General features: G+C 39.4%; 1 protein-coding gene and 1 pseudogene across 4 annotated transcripts in view; one reads left to right on the top strand and one right to left on the bottom strand.

Annotated features, from left to right (window-relative positions):
• SLC41A2 (solute carrier family 41 member 2) overlaps positions 1 to 8,090 on the top strand; it is a 120,846-nt gene extending 112,756 nt beyond the window's left edge. For 2 of the 3 annotated variants that reach the window (XM_082665055.1, XM_082665056.1), the window contains exon 11: positions 7,724 to 8,090. In XM_082665055.1, coding sequence (XP_082521181.1) covers positions 7,724 to 7,909 — 186 coding nt within the window. In that variant the 3' untranslated portion in view covers positions 7,910 to 8,090. The remainder of the gene's footprint in view (positions 1 to 7,723) is intronic. The other variant, XM_082665057.1, reaches the window with a different exon arrangement.
• LOC309829242 (large ribosomal subunit protein uL23-like) lies at positions 2,189 to 2,600 on the bottom strand (annotated as a pseudogene). Its single transcript has one exon. The product of its transcript is annotated as a large ribosomal subunit protein uL23-like (transcript).
• Positions 8,091 to 22,621: the final 14,531 nt, after the last annotated feature.

Below are 22,621 nucleotides of genomic sequence, written 5' to 3'. Positions count from 1 at the left end.
GTTGATTTCCTCTTTGATTTCTTCAGTGATCTCTTGGTTATTAAGTAGTGTATTGTTTAGCCTCCATGTGTTTGTATTTTTTACAGGTATGTTTCCTGTAATTGATATATAGTCTCATAGCATTGTGGTTGGAAAAGATACTTGATACTCTTTCGATTTTCTTAAATTTACCAAGGCTTGATTTGTGACCCAAGATATGATTGATCCTGGTGAATGTTCCATGAGCACTTCAGAGGAAAGTGTAATCTGCTGTTTTTGGATGGAATGTCCTATAAATATCAATTAAGTCCAGCTTGTTTAATGTATCATTTGAAGCTTGTGTTTCCTTATTTATTTTCATTTTGGATGATCTGTCCATTGGTGAAAGTGGGGTGTTAAAGTCCCCTACCATGATTGTGTTACTGTCGATTTCCTCTTTTATGGCTGTTAGCATTTGCCTTATGTACTGAGGTGCTCCTATGTTGGGTGCATAAATATTTACAATTGTTATATCTTCTTCTTGGATTGATCCCTTGATCATTATGTAGTGTCCTTCTTTGTCTCTTGTAATAGCCTTTATTTTAAAGCCTATTTTCTCTGATATGAGAATTGCTACTCCAGCTTTCTTTTGATTTCCATTTGCATGGAATATCTTTTTCCATCCCCTCACTTTCAGTCTGTATGTGTTCCTAGGTCTGAAGTGGGTCTCTTGTAGACAGCATATATATGGGTCGTGTTTTTATGTCCATTCAGCCAGTCTGTGTCTTTTGGTTGGAGCATTTAATCATTCATCTATCAGTGGACATTTAGATTGTTTCCACATCTTGGCTATTGTGAATAGTGCCGCTGTGAACATAGGGGTGCATGTATCTTTTTTTTTTTTTTTCGGTACACGGGCCTCTCACTGTTGTGGCCTCTCCCATTGCAGAGCACAGGCTCCGGACGCGCAGGCTCAGCGGCCATGGCTCACGAGCCCAGTCGCTCCGTGGCATGTGGGATCTTCCTGGACCGGGGCACAAACCCGTGTCCCCTGCATCGGCAGGTGGACTCTCAACCACTGCACCACCAGGGAAGCCCTATCCTTAATTTTTTTCAAGTGTTGCATCACAACTATCACCCACCTATAATTAGTCCCTTCCCCCAACTCTGTTATTTCAGATAATTTACCAATTTGCCTTTATCCTGGGACTTCATTTCCAGAGCCATCCACCCTCTAGCTCTGTCTGGACTCTGTTGCCAGCCCACTGCACAGCTCTTCCCCTGGACGTTTCCCTCACTCTCTCTTAGGTTGGCACTTCTATTTTCTGGATCTCAGGTCTTTCTCTTTCTTGGTTCTCTCCCTCATTTTGCATCAAAACATTTTCAAGAAAGTTCCAAAGAGAACATGGGAGAATTTTTCTGAGTGCCTGCATGTCTTAAGATGACTATAGTTTACCCTCAACACTCAGTTGATAAATTGGGCACAGACTTATAGACTGGAAATACTCTTCTCTCAGGATTTTGAAGGTATTGCTCCCTTTTCTACTAGTGCAGCTGTTGAAAAGTCAGATTCTTGTTACTCATATATGACCTGGTTTCTTTTCATTCATAGCAAATAGTTATTATGTTCTTTCTATGTGTCCAGCACTGTTCTAAGTGCTCTGCCCTGTTCAATGCTCATCTCATCATCTCTATGAGAGAGGGACTGTTTTCCCTATTGTACAGGAAGGCAGCTGAGGCATGGAGAGGTTAAGTAGCTTGGAGGTGGGAGAAGGCTGTTGACTGGGCACTTTACTGTTGGAGGATCTGGGGTAGTTGGCCATTTCACGGGGAGCCCTCCAAGTTTGAACATCTAACCTCCTCTCTGGGGAGTTATACTCCCGCCTGCCTCTGTTCTTGGAACAAAATAAAGGTCTGAAAGAATCCCACTGTTAACTGTGCAGACTTCCAATTCATCCTCATCCTCTGCCAGTACCTCGTAGTGTCTGGTATCCTTGAGACCTGAGTCATTCCCATTCAGTTTCTCTAGAATACATCCATCCCTTTATTCTCCCACCTGGGCAGGGCAGTTGAAAGAATGATGAGAGATTGCAGACATTTGCTTACTCCATTCACAGACTTTTATTTTTTTTATAGTCAAAACTTTTATATTTAGAATTAGCCAGCTGGACACAGTTTGAATGATCCCAGTTTTGTTGGCAACATCCAAAGCATCGTAGTCAGGAGCCAGTCAAACATATGCCTTCTTCTCTCCATCAGGCCTGATCAGGGTGTTGACGTTAGCCACGTCAGCGTCATAGAGCTTCTTCACAGCCTGTTTAATTTGGTGCTTGTTGGCCTTGACGTCCACAGTGAACCCCAGCGTGTTACTGTCTTCTGTTTTCTTTATGGCTGACTCAGTGGTGAGGGGCAACTTGGTGATGGCGTAGTGGTCAAGCTTGTTTCTCCTAGGGGCGCTCTTCTGAGGATATGTGGGGTGCTTCCTGAGCCACAGTGTTTTGGGCCATCAGAAGGCCGATGACATCCAGATCTTTTTTTGTTGCTGTGGATGCCTTTCAACACTGCTTTCTTGGCCTTCAAAGCCTTTGTTTTGGCTTCAGCTTTGGGAGGTCAGGGGCTTCCTTCTTCCCCTGCGGCGCCATCTTCGTGAAAAGTCATTCACAGACTTTAAAATAATCTTTGGTGTTAGCCTCAGCGCTACTTGGTCCTTACAAGTCCAAGCTTGTCATGGATTCTACAGGGCACACTTACTGCCTTCCTTTCTCAGGCATCCCCCTGGGTAGGTATTTAAGTAGTAGCCCGGGCAGCCCTGGTCAGTGAGTTGCCACTGCCCCAGCTGCTTACACTTTGTATTACGAAACACAAATGTACAGGAAATGATAGGAAATAAGATAACCATGTAATTACCACCCAGCTTTATCAACCATTAGCAAATTATTTAAGCAACTATTTCAAAATGCTCAATAAAAATACATCATACCTATGGTTGGTGCCTCCTAGATATCCCTTCCTGGTCTTATTTCATTCTCTTCCTAGCAGTTATTAGCATTCTAAATTGGTATGTATCGTTGCCATGCATGTTTTTATACTATTGCTACAGATGTGTGTATCTATAAATAACGTATTGTTTTTAATATTTATAAACCTTATTAGAATCATTTATTTATACTGCTTTTTTCACTCAGCCTTACGCTTTTGAGACATACTCATATTAATTCATGTAGCTCTTTTTCATTCATTTTGTTTATTTTTCAAATATTTATTTATTTGGTTGCACCAGGTGTTAGTTGCAGCAGGCAGGCTCCTTAGTGGTGGCTTGCCAGCTCCTTAGTTGCAGCACATGGGCTCCTTAGTTGCGGCAGGCAGGCTCCTTAGTTGCAGCTCCAGGGCTCCTTAGTTGGAGCTTGCCAGCTCCTTAGTTGTGGCATGAGAACTCTTAGTTGTGGCATGCATGTGGGATCCAGTTCCATGACCAGGGGTCGAACCTGTGCCCCCTGCATTGGGAGCGCAGAGTCTTATCCACTATGCCACCAGGGAAGTCCCTCTTTTTCATTCATTTTAGCTTCTATATAAGTGTTCAGTTGTATGACCTAAGCATTAACTTAGCCCTTCTTGTTTCAATAGACATTTCAGGTTATTTCCAATTTTCGGCTTTTACAACAGTGATGCAGTGAATATCCTTGCACATCTCTCTTAGTATGCATGCATACAGTACACCAAGATATTGGTCTTCCTGGTCCTTGGGTAGCCACATGGGACCTGGGCCCAGCAGAGCCCCTTAGGCTAGCCTCCTTTAGCCTACATAGTTTTATCCTTTTAGGGTTGCAAGAGGGAAAAAAATCATTGTTTCTAGTGGAATTGCAGAACTAAGGAGCTGCACATCTTCACACTTAACACGCAGTGCCACATTGCTCTCCAAAGTATTAATAATTGTGCATGTTGCCAATGTGGAGTTCTTTTTTACCAAGACAATGTACTTCACTGATGGATGAGAACTTGGGCTTTAGTGTGAGACTAAACTTGAGTGGATGAGTTTGAGCCTGACTCCCTATGAGCTGCGTGATCTTGGGCAGACTTCTCATACTCTATAAATGCCTTTGTTTCCTCATACCTCAAAGAGGGATAGTAAAAATCGATAGCATTTTACAGAGATGTTTTGAAAATTAAATCAATTCATACATGTTAACCTCTTTGAATACCGCATGGCCCCATAAAGGGCCATTTCAAAAACAATGTTTACTATTATTGTTGTTTAAAAGGTGATTTCTGTCAGTCAGATGGATATGAAATGGAGTTTAGTGTGGTTTTAATGTACATCCCCATATTATTAGTGAGGTTGGGCATCTTTTCATATGTTTATTAGAGCTTTAGGTTTCCTCTTCTATTCTGTTGAATTGTTTCTTTTTCTAATGAACTGTAGGAGTTCTCTGGATATTCTCTTAGTATTTGAATACTAATTTTTTTGTCAGTTATGTGTAGTGAAGAGATTTTTTTCCAAGCCTGGGGCATGATTTTTAACTTTTATTTATGGTATTTATTGAACCACAGGAATCTTTAATGTAAGTTATAAACAGTTCCTTTAATATATTATGCATTTTATTTATGAAATCATTCCCTACATCAAGGTCTTAAAGACCTTCTCTTACATTTTCTTATAAAACTTTTTGAGTATTGCTTTTTTTTTGGTAAGATATGCCTAGGCAGATATTGTTTTTATTTTTTAATAAATTTATTTATTTATCTATTTTTGGCTGCGTTGAGTCTTCATTGCTGCACGCGGGCTTTCTCTAGTTGCAGCGAGTGGGGGCTACTCTTCGTTGCGGTGCGCAGGCTTCTCATTATGGTGGCTTCTCTTACTGCAGAGCCCGGGCTTTAGGTGCGCCGGCTCAGTAGTTGTGGCTTGTGGGCTCTAGAGCACAGGCTCAGTAGTTGTGGTGCATGGACTTAGTTGCTCCACGGCATGTGAGATCCTCCCAGACCAGGGCTCGAACCTGTGTCCCCTGCATTAGCAGGTGGATTCTTAACCACTGTGCTACAAGGGAAGTCCAAGTATTGCTTTTTATATTTGTCTTTACCTGGAATTTATTTGGGAGTATGAGGTAAGGATGCCATTTTAATTCTGTTTTGTGTTTGTGGACCATATGGTCTCTGTCCCAACTACATAATTCTGTCATCGTAGTACTAAAACAGGTTTCTTACCCTCTCTGACTCACCTTCTCCAAGTGAACATTAGAGATGATAACAGTACCTACTTAATAAGAAGGTTGTGAGATTAAATAATAGACTAAATACACAATAAGTAAGCAAATGGGTAGAGTTGTGTTCCAATAAAATTTTATTTACAAAAAACAGGCAGCAGGTTGAATTTGGGCCATGGGCTATAGTTTGCCAACCCCCGTTCTAGACAAATCTCCCATTCAGTGTAAATGTTATACCACGAATTAGTAAATTATATATCACATATGTATGATGTATGTTATATAAATTTATATAAATATACTCATATTATTAATATATAAATACATAATGTTATAAAAAATATACAATATGGATTTGTTTGTATTTCCTGCCAATCCCAGAGAAAATAGCTACCCTCATTCTCTTTAAAAATTTTGTTTCCTCCAGCACGTATTACTCACACAATCAAAAAATTTCTTTATTGAATCTTCATATACTCCAGTAATACAGAGTTTACTACATAATTTGTTACAGATATAGACAGCCCAAATTGCTTTTTTTTTTTAAGTTGTTTTGGTAACTTTTGCCCTTTACCCTAAAACTCTACCCTATGACACTGTGTGTTATAAGCCAGTGTCTCTTGACACAATAACCTTCTTAAGTTTACATCTCCTGCCCTCCTTGCCCAGGACAAACAGTTCTTGTTCTCATAGGAGTCTCTTATATGAATGACCTTGTCTCCCGCTGATTTTTATGCCCTCAATCAGATATCAAGGGTCTACTTTGTGAGCTAGTCACTCTGCTAGGTGCTGGAAGCACAGGGGTGAACAAGTTCCTAACACACTGCCGAGTTGTGGCCTGACCCATCCAGGGTCCAGTGGGTGACACTCTCTCGGTCTGTACACTATGCTTTTATTAATGTAACTTGAGACTGTGCTGCCTTTTTACGTTTCTCTTCATCTTCCTAAACTGATGCTCTTATTAATTATCTCAAAGTAAGTGTGGCAGATATGAGGCCCGTTTTGGTTTTGTTCTCCTCAAATGAGGAAATTGAGGGTTAATGGTAAGAAGCTTGCCCAGAGTCATATAGCTGATAAATGGCCAAAGTGGAAATCAAATCCAGATCTTATGACTTCCAAATCCAGAATTATTTCTAACATTCCATGCTTCCTCCACACGCAAAACAGATTGTCCTGAAGAACAGGACAATATGATTCCAAAACAGTCTTTGCCATGAAACACTAAGGAAGAACCAGCCTCATACAAAAGAAAACAGGACTTAAAGTACAACCTCTCTCTCTGACCGATGTCCAAAGACATGTGAAGTTCCCTCCTTTGGATTAAGTATATGGCTCTCAGCTTGGACAAGCCACCGTCCTTCCTGGTAAAGGTGTCAGAGCTAAACCACAGCACAGAAGTTTGGAACCCAAGGCAGACACCTCACCTTCATGGCCTACTTGTCAGAGTAGTAAAAGGTCACAGACCCTGGGCTCGGCTAGACCTAGGCGGGCTTCCTCCTATACGTACCAGTGTTCTCACTACCACAAATAGCAAAGTAATAGCAATGACACGGTTAAAATCAACTAATGGCAGACGTCTGTTGAAAGTGTATTGTGTGCCAGGCACTGAATTACTCAGTCTATTATTTAATCCTCACAACATGCTCATGAGAGTAGATGCCATTATCATCTCTAATGTTCATTTAGAGACATAGAGAGGTTAAGTAACTTGCCTATAGTTAGCCAGCAGGTATAGAAGTATGCTCTTAACCAGTATCCTGTATTTGCCAGCTTGTCCCAAACCAGTGAATATTAACCTCTCTAATCCCAAATCCCTTTTAATACTTCAGGTGTTTGAAAACTAGAGAATCCTCTTACTCTAAAAGGATGAAAGAAAAAAAGCATTTATCTGATCCCAAAATTCAAAGCATTACAAAGGTCTTAATATTCCTGATATCCTAGAAAATACTTACTTATATCACCTTAGTGTTTGAATAGCCCTTTGAAATATTTTGACCCTACCTATCTATAAATATATCTGTATCTGTATCAACAAGTCATTCCTCAGTGCCCTTACGTTCTGGTGACTGTTCTTACCATTGAAACGAAGTTTTCCTTGACAAGCCACCAATGGCCTTATAATTAGTAAGCAAACGGTCGGTTCTCCATCTTTATTTTATTTGATTGTACCTGCAATAGGAGAATGTTATTCCTTATTTTTATTTCCTTCTTTGTATGTCTTCTTCTTTCTTCACAGATTTATCATATAGGAAGAAGTTGAAACAACAGTGGTTTGGCAAAATGTACAATACTATTAAATATAAGGAACATGGTGGTTTGGGGAAGGCTAGAAGAAAATGAGAAGATATATGTGACAAGTGGAAGAAAAATATTAATTTCAGCAATACATAGTATTTTCCTGTGAAAAGAAAATGTTACTGTCAATTAACTCTTTCTTCTTTTCCAGTGAGGTTCTTGACTTAGACGCATTCTGTTCCCTTCAGAGAGCAGTGGCTTAGGCTTATGGCCGTGTTTACTGGGCTAGGACTGTCCAGGCGACAGGAGTAACCTTTGGTGCTCTCTTCTAGGTGTTTACCTTGCTGTGGATTGCTGACTGGATGGTCCATCATTTCTGGAGGAAAGGAAAGGACCCGGATAGCTTCTCCATCCCCTATCTGACGGCACTGGGTGATCTGCTCGGGACAGCCTTGTTAGCCTTAAGTTTTCATTTTCTTTGGCTTATCGGAGATCGAGATGGAGATGTTGGAGACTAATAAATCCTACAAACCGCTCTCAAGTTACCAAGAAGGAAAACACAAAGACACCCACTTATAGCTCTTTTTCAAAATTTTTATTTCAGTAGTTTGTCTTCTGCGAGGGTAATCTTCAGTTGGCCCTGATTCCATTAAATGGCCTTAACATTTTATTTTTAAAGAATTTGTGCTGAAACCAGAATGAACAGTATTTGTGCTGCTTTTCATAGAATAAATGATAATTTGACATAGACATAGACTCAAGCTCTGAAATAAATAGGAAAGAATATAGGATGTTTACAATGAATAATTTTAAAACCACAGACGTAGCAGAAATGTAATGTATTACTGTTTAACTCATAATGCCACGTTAAAGGAAACAGAGTTCTGGTTTAGCCTTTCTTGTCTCACAGATGTGTTGTACTGCAAAGCAGACTTTAAAATGAAAGGAGCCCAACCAAGCTTGTAACAGTTCTAACTATGCCCACCTCTCTGCCAGCTGAGGATCCATTTACCAATTACTTTGCTCCTAACCTGACCTCAGTATGTTCTGCTGAGTGTGAGATAAACTCACTTTTACCTGTTTTTATGAATCCCTGTGCTGATGCTAATTTAATTTCAACTCTGCAAGTTCTCGGCAGGCTACCCTTTAAACACAGAATGGCCTTTAATGAAAGCAATGGGTCTTTTTTTTTTTTTGGCCATGCCATGTGGCATGCTCTTAGTTGCCCGACCAAGGATCAAACCCGTGCTCAGAGTGCTAACCACTGGACCGCCAGGGACGTCCCATCAGTGGGTCATTTTTGATCATTGATTTGTTGAAAGAATGTTGATCTTTTTCTGAAGACTTAATAGTCCAAAATAAGATAACCTGAGCTGTGTTTGTAGAAACAAGATGGTGTGAGAAATCGTGCGTGCTTGTGTGTGTGTGTGTGTGTGTGTGGTGTGAAAGAGAGAGACAGAAGCTTTTGATGGAGAGCTAAATCTTTGCTAAAAATTGTTGATAGCAAGATCATAGTGGGATATTAGCATTCTGTGGTTATTCTTTAGCGTGTTTTATTGGTATGCTTTTGTCATGCGGTGCAAAAATTTTGCTACTGGCCAGAATTTAGTATTTGTTACCTACCTTATAATTAATACTTTCTTTTCATTAAAAAAAACTGTACCATTTAATATAACCAAGCTATCATAAGATTTAGAATGAGCAAATGATTCATTCGCTCCTCTTAAGAACTCGATTGAAACTGGTAGGCTTACCATTTTAAAGGAGAAATCGATGGGGTTACTTTGGTTATTTTTCATGCCTGTGCACATCATCTGTTTGCACAGGCTGACTTCTACGTGGGAGACTATCAGGTACACTGCTATGTTTCTCAAATATTTTTCTAAAACTCTGATTGTATTCTGAACACTTGACCAACACCTTAGTCATTCAATAGGTAAGCATTTTTATATTACATATAGTTCATTTTTTTAAAAATGCAGTGGAATCTCTCAAGACTGTCAGATATTTAATAATTTAACTGATAAAGGGAAGAAGAAATGCACATCGACTTTGATCGTGTGGTTTAAGTTGTCAATTAGTGTTAACATTATATAAGTGGTAGGTTGTTTATAAATATATTGGGGGAAGTGTTCCTATTAAGCTCTTTAAAATAAGGGGACTGTGGTTTAGAGTTATATATTTGTGCTTATTTTGAAACTTTATTCCACTCTTCTGCCTTATAATGAAGCTGCTGAGGCAGAGAACTGAACTAATTATAGAATTTCTCCTTTGGAGAGTTATATTGTCACATAGTGAACATTCTTATAAAAGAAAGAATGATTAAGTTGATGAATATTTAGCTGCAAGATTTTTTATTTTTAAAATATCCATGAATAATTTGATTTTATTGTAAAGCATTTGTAAATTACTTATTTACATTTGGGCTATATGATTCAGAAGGATTTATGTTTCCCAGTGATTTCTATTTTCATTTTTTTAACCTAAACAAGTGCACAGCAAACCACATTTTTAAAGCATTTACCAACAACTTTAGTGCATTACATATTCCAAAACACATTCAAATACATGTATTATTTAGTACTCACAACAGTACATGTGAAATAGGTCAGGTAGATATTCCTATCTCTATTTTACAGCAGAAGAAACTGAAAATCAGAGAAGGTACATTTTTAATGTTGCACAGCTACAGAGTACCCACATTGTGATTAAGTACAGGTCTCCAGTCTCCTAAGCCAGTGCTATTTCTGTGACCCTCCAGATGTACCAAGAGTACCTAACTCATTAACTGAGAGGAAATCAACTAGAGAAACAGGATTTTCTAAAGTAGAATAGAGTATTGCTACATCTCTCCAATTTCAGACAGGGAAATCTTCATTTAATATATCTTGATGGTAAGTATAGCCAACTCTAAATTATTCAAGTTCCTAAGACCAAGGAAATCAAAGATAAATGAATACTTTGGAAGAAAAAAACAATGCCTTATTTCATAGAATATTTAATTGCCACCACCCTTCCCAGATCTAGCCATTTTCCATGAGATGCTAATAGATAACTAGGATGACTGATATGAGTTCTGTCCCCTCTCTCTTTTGCTACCCAATCTTGGTTACAGCAACAAAATGTCTAAAAGACATGTAATGGGAAAAAAAATAAAGACATGGAAAAATCAGTCACCAATCAGCTGAATTAATTTATAAAAGAGGTTTAAATTCCTTTTAAAAAATTTTACCGGTTTTTTGAAAGCCTTCACATAAGTATGGAACCAATAAGATAACTTTGCCTACCCACAAAAATCATTTATTATCAGTCTTACATACAGCGAATTCACAATATTTATTTTTATACAACGTAAGTTTGCTTTCTGAACTTCTTCCCTTCACGAATTTATCAGGCACTTTATTTAAATACAGATAGTCTTTTCAAAGACATTTTTTATTTTTCCCTACAATCATTTTTTTCTTTAAAAAATAAAGTTTCTTAGAACCTAATACAATAGAAGCTGATGGTAATGTATCTTCTGGGAGACATCAAAAATTCCACGACGTAGACTATCAATGATGTAGCCAAGTGAAGTACATTTTGAAGGGCCTTTCAGTAATTGGGCTTCCTTGCCTTATAATATAGCTCTAGTATAGTATACCCATTTATAAAAGGCATCTGCCATCTCTGAATTGTTGTAAACCAAATAATAAAATTTAAGATGTATTTACCCAGCCTTGTTGTACTTACTTCTTGATAAACCAGATGAACACTGAGCCTGTGTGGAACTCAGCCAGAAGAGACTGGGTGGTCCGTGTATATACGTTGTGTTTATGAGCATAATAAATTGGGCTTTGACCATACCTAGAGCTCCACTCCATTGCTTTACCACTTTTTCACTGTTAGGTTCTCTCCTCATTATTCAGCTTAGGTTCTTTGGCCCATCAACCAATACATCCTCAACTGCCTCCTTCATACTTACTGGACAGCTCTGGTTAAATACAGCTCTCTGCCTATCCTTTGCCTACATTTAAACAGCTGAATATGGTTCATGAAGAACCCATGACTGCTAGGACAGATCTTTACATTCATAACCTCAGACATCAAGTTAACCCTCAACTGCCCAGCAGCCTCCTCTATTTCTCTAATCACTTCACTCTCTGGGAGATCAGGCTTTTGTCCCCACCACTTTACTGAAAGTACCCCCGTCAGGGTCACCAGCAGTCTCCATGTTGCAAATCCAGAGATCAGTTCTCAATAAAAATCCTCATCTTACTCAGCCTCTAAAGGTATATGACAGAGTCTCCTTCCTCCTTGAAATACTTTCTTCACTTGGCTTACAAAAACATCTGCCTTTTGCTTTCTTTTCTGCACCGCTGGAAGCCTCCTCTCTGTCTTGCTGGTGGTTCCTCCACCTCTCAATCTCTAAGTGTTGGAATGACCTACAGCTCAGTTTTTATTACCATTTCTCTATTTTTTATCCCTAGGTGACCTCACCTATCTCATTGTTTCAAATGCCATCTATACCTATTATTCCTAAATTTCTCAGTCTAGACTCTCACCCGAGTTCCACATTTGTATTTCCATACTAAACAACCAATAGATCACTGAAGAAATCACAGAGGAAATCAAAAAATGCTTAGAGACAAATGAAAATGAAAACACAACGATCCAAAACCTATGGGATGCAGCAAAAGCAGTTCTAAAAGGAAAGTTTATAGCAATACAGTCTTACCTCAGGAAACAAGAAAAACATAACCTTACACCTAAAGCAACTACAGAAAGAAGAACAAACAAAACCCAAAGTTAGTAGAAGGAAAGAAATCATAAATATCAGAGCAGAAATAAATGAAATAGAAATGAAGAAAACAATAGAAAAGGTCAATGAAACTAAAAGCTGGTTCTTTGAAAAAATAAAATTGATAAACCTTTAGCCAGACTCATGAAGAAAAGAAATGGAGATGGCTTAAATCAATAAAATTAGAAATGAAAAAGGAGAAGTTACAACTGAAACCACAGAAATACAAGGGATCATAAGAGACTACTGCAAGCAGCTTTGTGCCAATAAAATGGACAACCTGGAAGAAATGGACAAGTTCTTAGAAAGGTACAATCTTCCAAGACTGAACCAGGAAGAAATAGAAAATATGAACAGACCAATCACAAGCGCTGAAATTGAAACTGATTTTAAAAACTTCCAACAAAAGTCCAGGACCGGATGGCTTCACAGGTGAATTCTATCAAACATTTAGAGAAGAGTTAACCCCTATCCTTCTGAAACTATTCCAAAAAATTACAGGGGAACACTCCAAAACTCATTCTATTAGGCCACCATCACCCTGATACCAAAACCAGACAAAGATACCATAAAAAAAGAAAATTACAGGCCAATATCACTGATGAACATAGATGCAAAAATCCTCAACAAAATACTACCAAACCGAATCCAACAATACATTAAAAGGATCATACACCATGATCAACTGGGATTTTATTTTAAAGACTTTTTTTTATGTGGACAATTTTTTAAATTTTTATTGAATTTGTTACAATATTGCTTCTGTTTTATGTTTTGGGTTTTTGGCCATGAGGCATGTGGGATCTTAGCTCCCCAACCAGAGATCGAACCCACACCCCCTGCATTGTAAGGTGAAGTCTTAACCACTGGACCACCAAGGAAGTCCTGATGAAGTAGGATCAGGACAAGTGGGCTTTATCCCAGGGATGCAAGTATTCTTCAATATCAGCAAATCAATCAGTGTGATACACCACATTAACAAACTGAAGAATAAAAACCATATGATCATCTCAACAGATGGAGAAAAAGCTTTTGACAAAATTCAACACCCATTTATGATATAAACTCTCCGGAGTTTTTATCTCCAGGTTTTATCATACCTCAACATAATAAAGGCCATATACGACAAACCCACAGCTAACATCATATGCAACGGTGAAAAGTTGAAAGCATTTCCTCTAAGAGCAGGAACAAGACAAGGATGTCTACTCTGCACCACTTTTATTCAACATAGTTTTGGAAGTCCTGGCCACAGCAATCAGAGAAGAAAAAAGGAATCCAAATCGGAAAAGAAGAAGTAAAACTGTCACTGTTTGCAGATGACATGATACTATACATAGAGAATCCTAAAGATGCTATCAGAAAACTACTAGAGCTCATCAATGAATTTGGTAAGGTTGCAGGATACAAAATTAATGCACAGAAATTTCTTGCATTTCTATACACTAACAATGAAAGCTCAGAAGGAGAAATTAAGGAAACACATTTGTATTTCCAAATGCCTGCTGAACAACTCCACTTGACTACTAGGTATCTTAAACATTTGAACAACAGTATCAACCTCTTTGACCTAATTGACATGTATAGACCACTATTCCAACAACTACAGAATACACATTAAGGGCTAATCTTAATATATAAAGAACTTCTGTAAATCAGGAAGAAAAAGACCAACAACCCAATAGTATAATACCCAAAGACAGATTGTTCATCGTAAAAACCAAATAGATGCTCAATAATTGCTCAAAATAAAAGAAGTGCTAATTAAAACCACACTGGGACTTCCCTGGTGGTCCAGTGGTTAAGACTCTGCACTTCCACTACAGGGGGCATGGGTTCCATCCCTGGTCAGGGAAGATCCCACATGCCGCACAGCATGGCCAAAAAAATAAATTAAATAAAAAATACATTTAAAAAAATTTCTTCAACTGGACAACCTGTTTACTTCCCCAGGGCATTTGCCTGTGCTGCACCCATATCTTTGAAAGCTCTTCCCCTCACTCTTCCCAAGCTAATCCCTTAAAAAAAAAAAGAAAAGAAAACCACCCTGAGATACCACTTCTTACCTATCAAATTGGCAAAAATAAAGTCAGAGCATTCTCTTGGCAAGGCTGTAGGGAAACAGACAAAATTGTTAGTGGCAAATGACAAATTTACCATGATAAGATGATAACTCTGTACAGGGGAATCTGGCCATATCTACTAAAATTACAGATGCACTTACCATTTGACCCTATAGTCCCACCATCAGACCCAGGCAAGTGAAGCCCCTGCCCTGAGCCCTCTGCCACGTGCAGTGATTATAAAGGTATGGCCAGTGGGCTGAATCCAGTTCACTGCCTATTTTTGTAAATAGTTTTATTAGATGTTGCCATGCCCATTTGCTTACTGTAACCAAGTATTTTTGGCTGCTTTTCCTCTATAACAGCAGAATTGAGTAGCTGACAAAGAGACCAAACAACCTGCAAAACCGAAAGTATTTACTCGCTGGGCCTTACGCACAAAAAAGTTCACCCACACCTGCTTCCTCAGATTTTACTTCTAAGTCCCCCTCCAGTACCTGGGACCAGCCAAGATCAGCAGTGCCATCCGGGTAGGCTGCCCAACCTGAATCTGGTCCTGTATGGGCTCCAGTTGCCAGAAGCAGACAGTCCTTGGACTTGAACCTCAGATCTCTTTCGTCAGCATTCTGATTGCAGCATCATTTCTGGCCTAGAGCATCCAAATGTGGGGAGGTGGTGGCAGGCATCCTTTACTCTCTGCCCCCACTGCTTGCAGCCAGGAGGGTCTCCCCACCCTCCTACAGGCTCCATGCTGTATGTCAGGCAGTCCTCCAGGGGTGGCCACTGCTTTCTCCCCAGAAGGCTCCACAATTGGCCCTTCCAATGGGTGTCCTTTCTTGCCTCCAGTTGATGTGGTACTGCCATGCTCTCCCAGGTCAGTCTTAAATTGTACTGGACAGACATTCACTGTGTGGATGGGACCATTCTTCTCAATATGCTCCTGGGCCCTCGCCTAGGCTCCCCACTGGTGACAGTGTGTGAAAGGCAGGGATTGTTAACAAAATATCCAACGACACTTGTTAAAGATGGTGAGGTGTCGTCTTGACTCAGGCCCATCGTGATAGATACAGGGACAACTGCAGAGGGATTTTACAGTGAGGGAGAGAGGTGGGGCTCAACTCCAAATACAGCACAAGCAAAAGAGCAGGGTGGGTGTGAGTGGATGGAAAATTACTACGAGGAAACATCAGGAATAAGAGCAATTCTGGCTAAACTGACCTAACGGGATTCTTTGCTGAAGACAGGCCAGGGTGATCAAACACTGCCTGGGAGAAGGTGGAGGATGAAGAACCCATCAGATATCGAGTGATCAGATATCAAGGGTAAGGGGTTCTGGTTAAACTGACTTAGAGTTCTTGCTAAAACTGGGTTTTACAAGGAAGTGCAAAGATGGACCTAGGAGAAGTTTCCAGAGCCTGACAAAAATTTGAATCTTTGTCAGGGTGCAGTCAACACTGAAAGAAATCACACCTAGAAATGCAGTAACCACAGCCTAAGGGTTCAAGAGACGGCATGGTTGGAAAACGTCTTGTTCTGCATTTACGCTATAGAATTCCAAATGGCAAATTTTATATGATCAGAAAACAAATTATCGTTCACGGTTTCCTGCACACCTCTGGTAAGACGAGTGTTTATGGCTGCCATTAACAAAGCACGAGAACGACCTTTGAGAAAGCTGTTGGAAGTCCATATTCACTGGGGTAAGATGGATGATGCGGCAACACGAGGAATGTCGCAAACAGCAGTAAATAAATGGTATTAGGGAACTGCAGAGGCCAGAAAATCTATACTGTTTCCATACAAATAGGTCCTGAAGAGCCAGAGCATTGCAAGTAATAACAGTTTTACTCTCTTTATCTTCACAGTGGGAGACATTAGCCAGGAATGACACATTTGACGATAAAGAACACAGAAGATGGTGCCTGGACCCTATGAAGAATCTTTGCATTCATTGAACAATCAACAAAGACGTAAGTACCTCTTTTCTACTCATTATACCAAATTTTCATCGATATATCTATACTTCACATGGGCCCAAGACTTTTGTAAAATGTTTAAAATTCAAATTGCTTATGAGGTCCAGGGCCTTGCAAAGCTTTTCCTGGAGCCCCTCACACCCTAGAGGTCATGCGACATCCAATATTTGGAATCTAAATACAGATATTCCCAAATATCTGTGTAATGGTGTACTTCAAAGTTATTCATTGTAGCTTTGTTTATAATAGCAAAGGAAAACAACTCAGGGTCCTGGTGGAATAAATTGTGGTACAATCACACCATTGAACATAGCACAACTGGGAGACAAGAGGAGTGAGAATTATCTCTACAAACTGATAGGGGGAGACATCCAGGAGAAAGAATGAGGTGAAAAAAGCAAGGCATGGAAAAGTGTGTAAAATATTCTCCTTTTTTGTAAGAATGAGGGAAATAAGGATAAATATTTGAGAAAGAAACACTGGAAGGGAAAAAGGGGGCGGGGGAATTGTTACCTATGGGGACAAAGCAATAGGGTGCTCAGGGACAGGGACAGGAGCAAGACTTGTCAGTGCATACCTTTTATGTCATTTTGATTTTTGAACCGTGTGGGTATTACTTCTTCAAAAAATAATGCAGGGCTTCCCTCATGGCACAGTGGTTGAGAGTCCGCCTGCCGATGCAGGGGACGCGGGTTCATGCCCCAGTCCAGGAAGATCCCACATGCCGCGGAGCGGCTGGGCCCGTAAGCCATGGCCGCTGAGCCTGCGCGTCCAGAGCCTGTGCTCCGCAACAGGAGAGGCCACAACAGTGAGAGGCCCGTGTACCGCAAAAAAAAAAAAAAAAATAATAATAATGCAAAATTTTTACCTGAAAAATATATTCTTTGACCTACTGTTCCCACTTCTAGAAATCTGTTCTAAGCGAATAATCAGAATGTACATTGCAGCAATTTTCAGCTTGAAATTTCTCATTTGCAAACAGCTTAAAAGTTAAAAAAAGATTAAATATTTAAAGATTAGATACAGTATGTTATACAGTCAATGAATTCATATTTGAAAAATTCTTTGATGAGTTAGAGAAATATTTGTGACAATGTGCGACCAGCACTGTGTACAAAATGACTGATGGAATGATTCCAATTTTTAAAATCATCAAAATATTTTAAATGTTTTTTCCTCTGTATGAGATGATTACAGATACTTTTTTCTTTTTAGAACTCTTCTGGATTGTCCAAATTTTCATTATTTTTTGAGTTCCTTCATAATTATTACTTTTCTAGACAATCAATCCCTATCTCTAATGAGTATTTAGTTATTGTTCAGGCTCTTAAAAAGAAAAAAAAAAAAGATCATGGCTGTCAGGAACAAAGAGGAAATGGCGAGGAAGAGGAGAAGCCTGCTGTCCAGAGAGTTGGCGGCTCTGTCCCCTCTCCTGTCAAGTTGCCATGTCTCTGTACAGTGGGCTGTTCCTGCTCCCTCTCCCTCACCATTTCCTCTCTGCTTTGCACCTGACACCCCACGACCTTTTCTCTTTCCTCATCTTCTTTGACCTCTGGGCTACATCTCAGGTGTGCCAAGATTTTCTTACTTATGACTTTGGTTTCCTAGGTATAATGACAGGCAGGATATAAGCAGAGCTCACATCCCAGCTTTACCCCTTCCTAGCTGTGTGTCAGTGGGCCACATCACTCATCCTAGCCTTTTAATTCAACAAATATTTGAATCTACCTAGCCGATTGATTCAATTTAACTCAAATATTTATTGAGCACCTCTTTTATGCTAGGCATTATTCTAGGACCTGGGGCACATTGGTAAACAACTCAGATAATAATGTCTGTATGGGAGCTATATTCTAGAGTGGAGATTGAAAATCAGTCAGATGATGATGATATCAGTAGAGCAGAGGGAAGCAGAGTACCTTCCATGAGATGTTCAGAGAAGCCCTCTGTAGGGGCTTTGAGCTACAATCTGTGTTTCTAGAAAGGACCACATGTGAAAACCTACGGAGGCTTGGCATTTCAGACAAAGGAAATGCAAATGCAAAGTCCTTGAGGAGAGAATGAGCTTGATCTACTCTAGAAACTGATGGAAGGCTAGTGTCTAACTAGACGACATGCTGCTTTTTTTTAAGTATTTTACATTTTATAATTTTTTCAAAATATTTCTATAACTTTTTAAAAGTTAATTTTTATTGGAGTCTAGTTGCTTTATAATGTTGTGTTAGCTTCTACTGCACAGCAAAATGAATCAGCCATATATACACATATATCCCCTCCCTTTTGGATTTCCCTTCTATTTAGGTCACCACAGAGCATTAAGTAGAGTTCCCTGTGCTACACAGTATGTTCCCCTCTGTTGTCTATTTTGTACATAGTATCAAGAGTGTATATGTGTCAATCCCAATCTCCCGATTCCTCCCACCCCACCCCTTACCCCCTTGGTATCCATAGATTTGTCCTCTACGTCTGTGTCTCTATTTCTGCTTGGCAAATAAGGTTAGACGACATGCTTCTTAAGAAGAGGAACCACGTCGTACTTTTCCTTTATTCTCCAAAGCACTGTGTATGAGTGCATACACAATTACATATTGTTTGGTAACGGTGAGCAATTTTCTAGCATGTTCAGAGCATATATGATTGTGATTCAAGAGAAATTCTTTTAACTATGGTAGATTTAAATTTCATTTAAATTCAAAGATTGACTTACAGCTCAAGTCTTCCATCACTTAGCTAACCCAGACCAAAAGATGGAGTGCTATATTTACCTGTGGGTGTTGTTGACAGGGAGCATGGAAACGCCCTCTGGCCTGGGCTGTGTTGTCATGTTTCTCTTTTCAGTATATATCTGACATCAGAATCTCCATTTTAATAAACATTACACTAACTTTGGAGCCATATTGAGCTCCTAATTTGGTATTCTATCCCTCATTAAACCTATTTTCGATGATTCAAATAGTTACCAAAAATACATTTTTTCAATGGAGGGGCTCTATCTATGTTATATTAATTATTGGCCACCTCATTGTTATACAGGAATCATTACTCATCATTAAACTTATTTTTAACTTTTTAAATTTGTGCACTTTTTTATTGTGGTAAAATGTACATAACATAAAACTTAGCATTTTAACCGTTTTTAGCGCACAGTTCTGTGGCATTAAGTACATTAAGTTCATTCACATTGCTGTACACCCGTCGCCACCATCCATCTCCAGAACTTTTCCATCATCCCCCATTATCAAATTTAAAAATATGTTTTAATCCCGTTGTTACCATCCATAGAACATTTACCTAAAGATGCCCATGTAGAGGGAGCAGTTGGACTGTAATCAATCACTGCAATTTGCCTTTATGACTTTTCACTTAGGATGCATATTTGGAGCCAACATACATTTTATCCATAGATCTTAGTACCAGCAGCTTCCAAATCTGCAATCACACAGAGCCTCTATTTGTCTCTAGTTTCAGCTGCTCTGGATGAAGATATCCTGTCTCTTTGAGGTATATTTTCCGGCATTTCCAAAAGGACTTTTGTGAACACCACATTTTAAGTCAGACCGCTCCAAACACACTCTACACACGTGGAAAACTCTTCCAGGCATTTTCACGCGGTGCAGTGGCAAACACACCAGGAACTTCATTACCTTCTTATGGATGGTAATGGCTCAGTGTGTCGACACAAATAATCAATAACCAAACAACAATAGGAACAGAAGAGAGTTTTATTTGAGCCAAACTGAGGACTATAACCTGGGAGACAGCCTCTCAGATAACTCTGCTCTAGAGAAGCATGGTTTTCAGCACTGTTTTATATCTTGTCAGAACAAAGAACATCAAACAAGTCAAGGATACCTTCCTTCAAGGTTTCAAAAAAAAAAAAAAAAATCAGCACGTACACAGTGAGTCAGTATGGCCTTGGCACCCAAGAAGGGAGTCATCATCACAGGAGGACCAGAATTGGCATCCCTGGAAGGGAGGCATTTAGTCATTATTTTTAACATGGACATTCTTTACTTCTGGTCCATGTACCCTTTTCTTTAGTGATTAAAGCAGATGTACAGTGTATGTATGATAGGCCATAAGCAGGCTGTTTTAGTTAGCATAAAATTCAAGTTAGCTCATGTATAAGCCAGAATGACTTCCCCAGACTTCAATATGTGAACATTTCTCCCATTAAGTGTCGGCATATAATTAGACCTCAATAAACAGTCACTATCAGTGAGTTCACTAGAAAGCCAGCTGATTTACCAAAAAGGCACAGCTCTGAAACAACATGGACCTGGGTTCTAATCTCAGTTCCACCCTTATGCAACTATGGGACTGACTTTAGGCAAATCAACCTCTTTGAGGATCAGTTTCCTTCTTCATAAAACAGTGATGATAACTACCTTACACATTTCACAAAGATTAGGAATAAAGTTTGTATATTATAAGGGCTGAATGAAGAGTAATTATTGGGAGACCATGTTTTCCACAATGTTTTCAGTTAAATAGATCCACTTCTCTGTTTGGTGTGTTCTAGAGATGTGAATGCTGGGTTTGAATCCTGCCCCTGAATGAGCAGCTCAACCTCGGCAGTTCATTTAACCTCCAAGACTCAAGTTTCTCATTCATCAGAAGGGGGTAGAATGTCAATCCCAATTTCCCAATTCATAGAGGAGAAATATTTTGCGTTTTGGTTCACAAAAGAAGACTTGTAGAACATTGAAGAAAGATATTCATTATATATGGATTTCAATGGCTTTATTAATGCACAATTTTCATAAAAATAAATTGCACCTACTTAAAATATAAAAAAAGAAGGGAGTAGTGATTCCTACCTCATGAGGTGGTTGGGAAAATTTAAAAGATCAAGTGTCTGGAATGAAATAGCAGGCAGGTGGGATGTGCTTGACAAATATTAGTTTTTCTACCTTCCCCTAAACTATTTCTATAAGATTGAAATAATAACAGTAGAATCAAGAATTATAGACTGAAATATCTGTGAGAAAATCAAGTCCACCTGAGTTGTCCACCCAAGTGCAGGAGAGTCCCCCCTCTGAAGGGTATGGCAACTCCAGGGGTAATACACACACTGTCCATTCTTCTGAACTCAGGTATCGGTGGTGGATCTGATGACAGTTCACAGCACTGAATCAAGAGGTATGGTCTTTAGTGGAGTCATTTGGTAGTTGCCATTGCTATTTTAATTGTAAGGTCAAAGAGTCTTTGAGAAACCAGAGACAGAAAAAAAAAATAGTTTTAAATATGGAAAACCTGCAGAGTTACAGCTGAATTTTGGGAAACTAAATTGCCAATCCATACACTGTGGTTTTGCAGGGGGCATTTGGCTGGTTATAGGAAGGAAAAATTGCTATTAAGGAGAAAGGAAAGAAACAACTCTATTGTTTCCACATTTTAGAGGGCAGACCAGTTTCAAGATGGCAGAATGGCCAACACTGAAATCTCACCCCTTCTTGCCAAATCCAGAAAACTGATAGATAAAATTTTTTTAAAAAATTGTAAAGACCCCCAGCAAGAGCTGCCCCCTCCATCCCCATAGCTTCTTCTCACTTCTGCAATGCGTTTGCAAGTTCTACTCCCTAATGCATGTTTCCTCTGAGAGCTGTGACTGGGGAGCCACAGTAGCTCAGAAAACAGCTGGGAGAATTCTGAGCTCATAGCAAGAATGACAGAGCACAGGAAGACAGTCAACCTGATAAAAAGAGATTCATCAGATGTGTTCTGGGGGCGGGTGAGAGGTTGCGGGTGGAGGGAGGAGCCTGTTTGAGGTACTCCCTAGTGGGCATTTCTGGTAATGACAGGCAAGGTCACTGGGCAGAGCTGGAAAGAGAATTTTTCTGCATGAGACATTTGTCTATTTCTCCCATTTATTTATTCAGTCATTTATTTATGTCAGTATGGACTCATGAATATTTCTTTTATACTTTGGGTTATAATCCAATACTATTTTATTATTTTGTAACATCTTTACTGGAGTATAATTGCTTTACAATGTTGTGTTAGTTTCTGCTGTATAACAAAGTGAATCAGCTAGATGCATACATATATCCTCATAGCCCCTCCCTCTTGAGCCTCCCTCCCACCCTCCCTATCCCACCCCTCTAGGTGGTCACAAAGCACTGAGCTGATCTCCCTGTGCTATGCAGCTGCTTCCCACTAGCTATCTGTTTTACATTTGGTAGTGTATATATGTCCATGCCACTCTCTCACTTCATTGCAGCTTACCCTTCCCCCTCCCCATGTCCTCAAGTCCATTCTCTAGTAGGTCTGTGTCTTTATTCCCATCTTGCCCCTAGGTTCTTCTGACCATTTTTTTTTTCTCAGATTCCATATATATGTGTTAGCATACAGTATTTGTTTTTCTCTTTCTTACTTACTTCACTCTGTATGACAGTCTTTAGGTCCATC

This window comes from Grampus griseus (genome assembly GCF_964374135.1).
Source record: "Grampus griseus genome assembly, chromosome: 11".
NCBI classification, from domain to species: domain Eukaryota; kingdom Metazoa; phylum Chordata; class Mammalia; order Artiodactyla; family Delphinidae; genus Grampus; species Grampus griseus.
The sequence above is the reverse complement of the archived record's forward strand: the minus strand, read 5'-3'. Positions and strand labels throughout refer to the sequence as shown.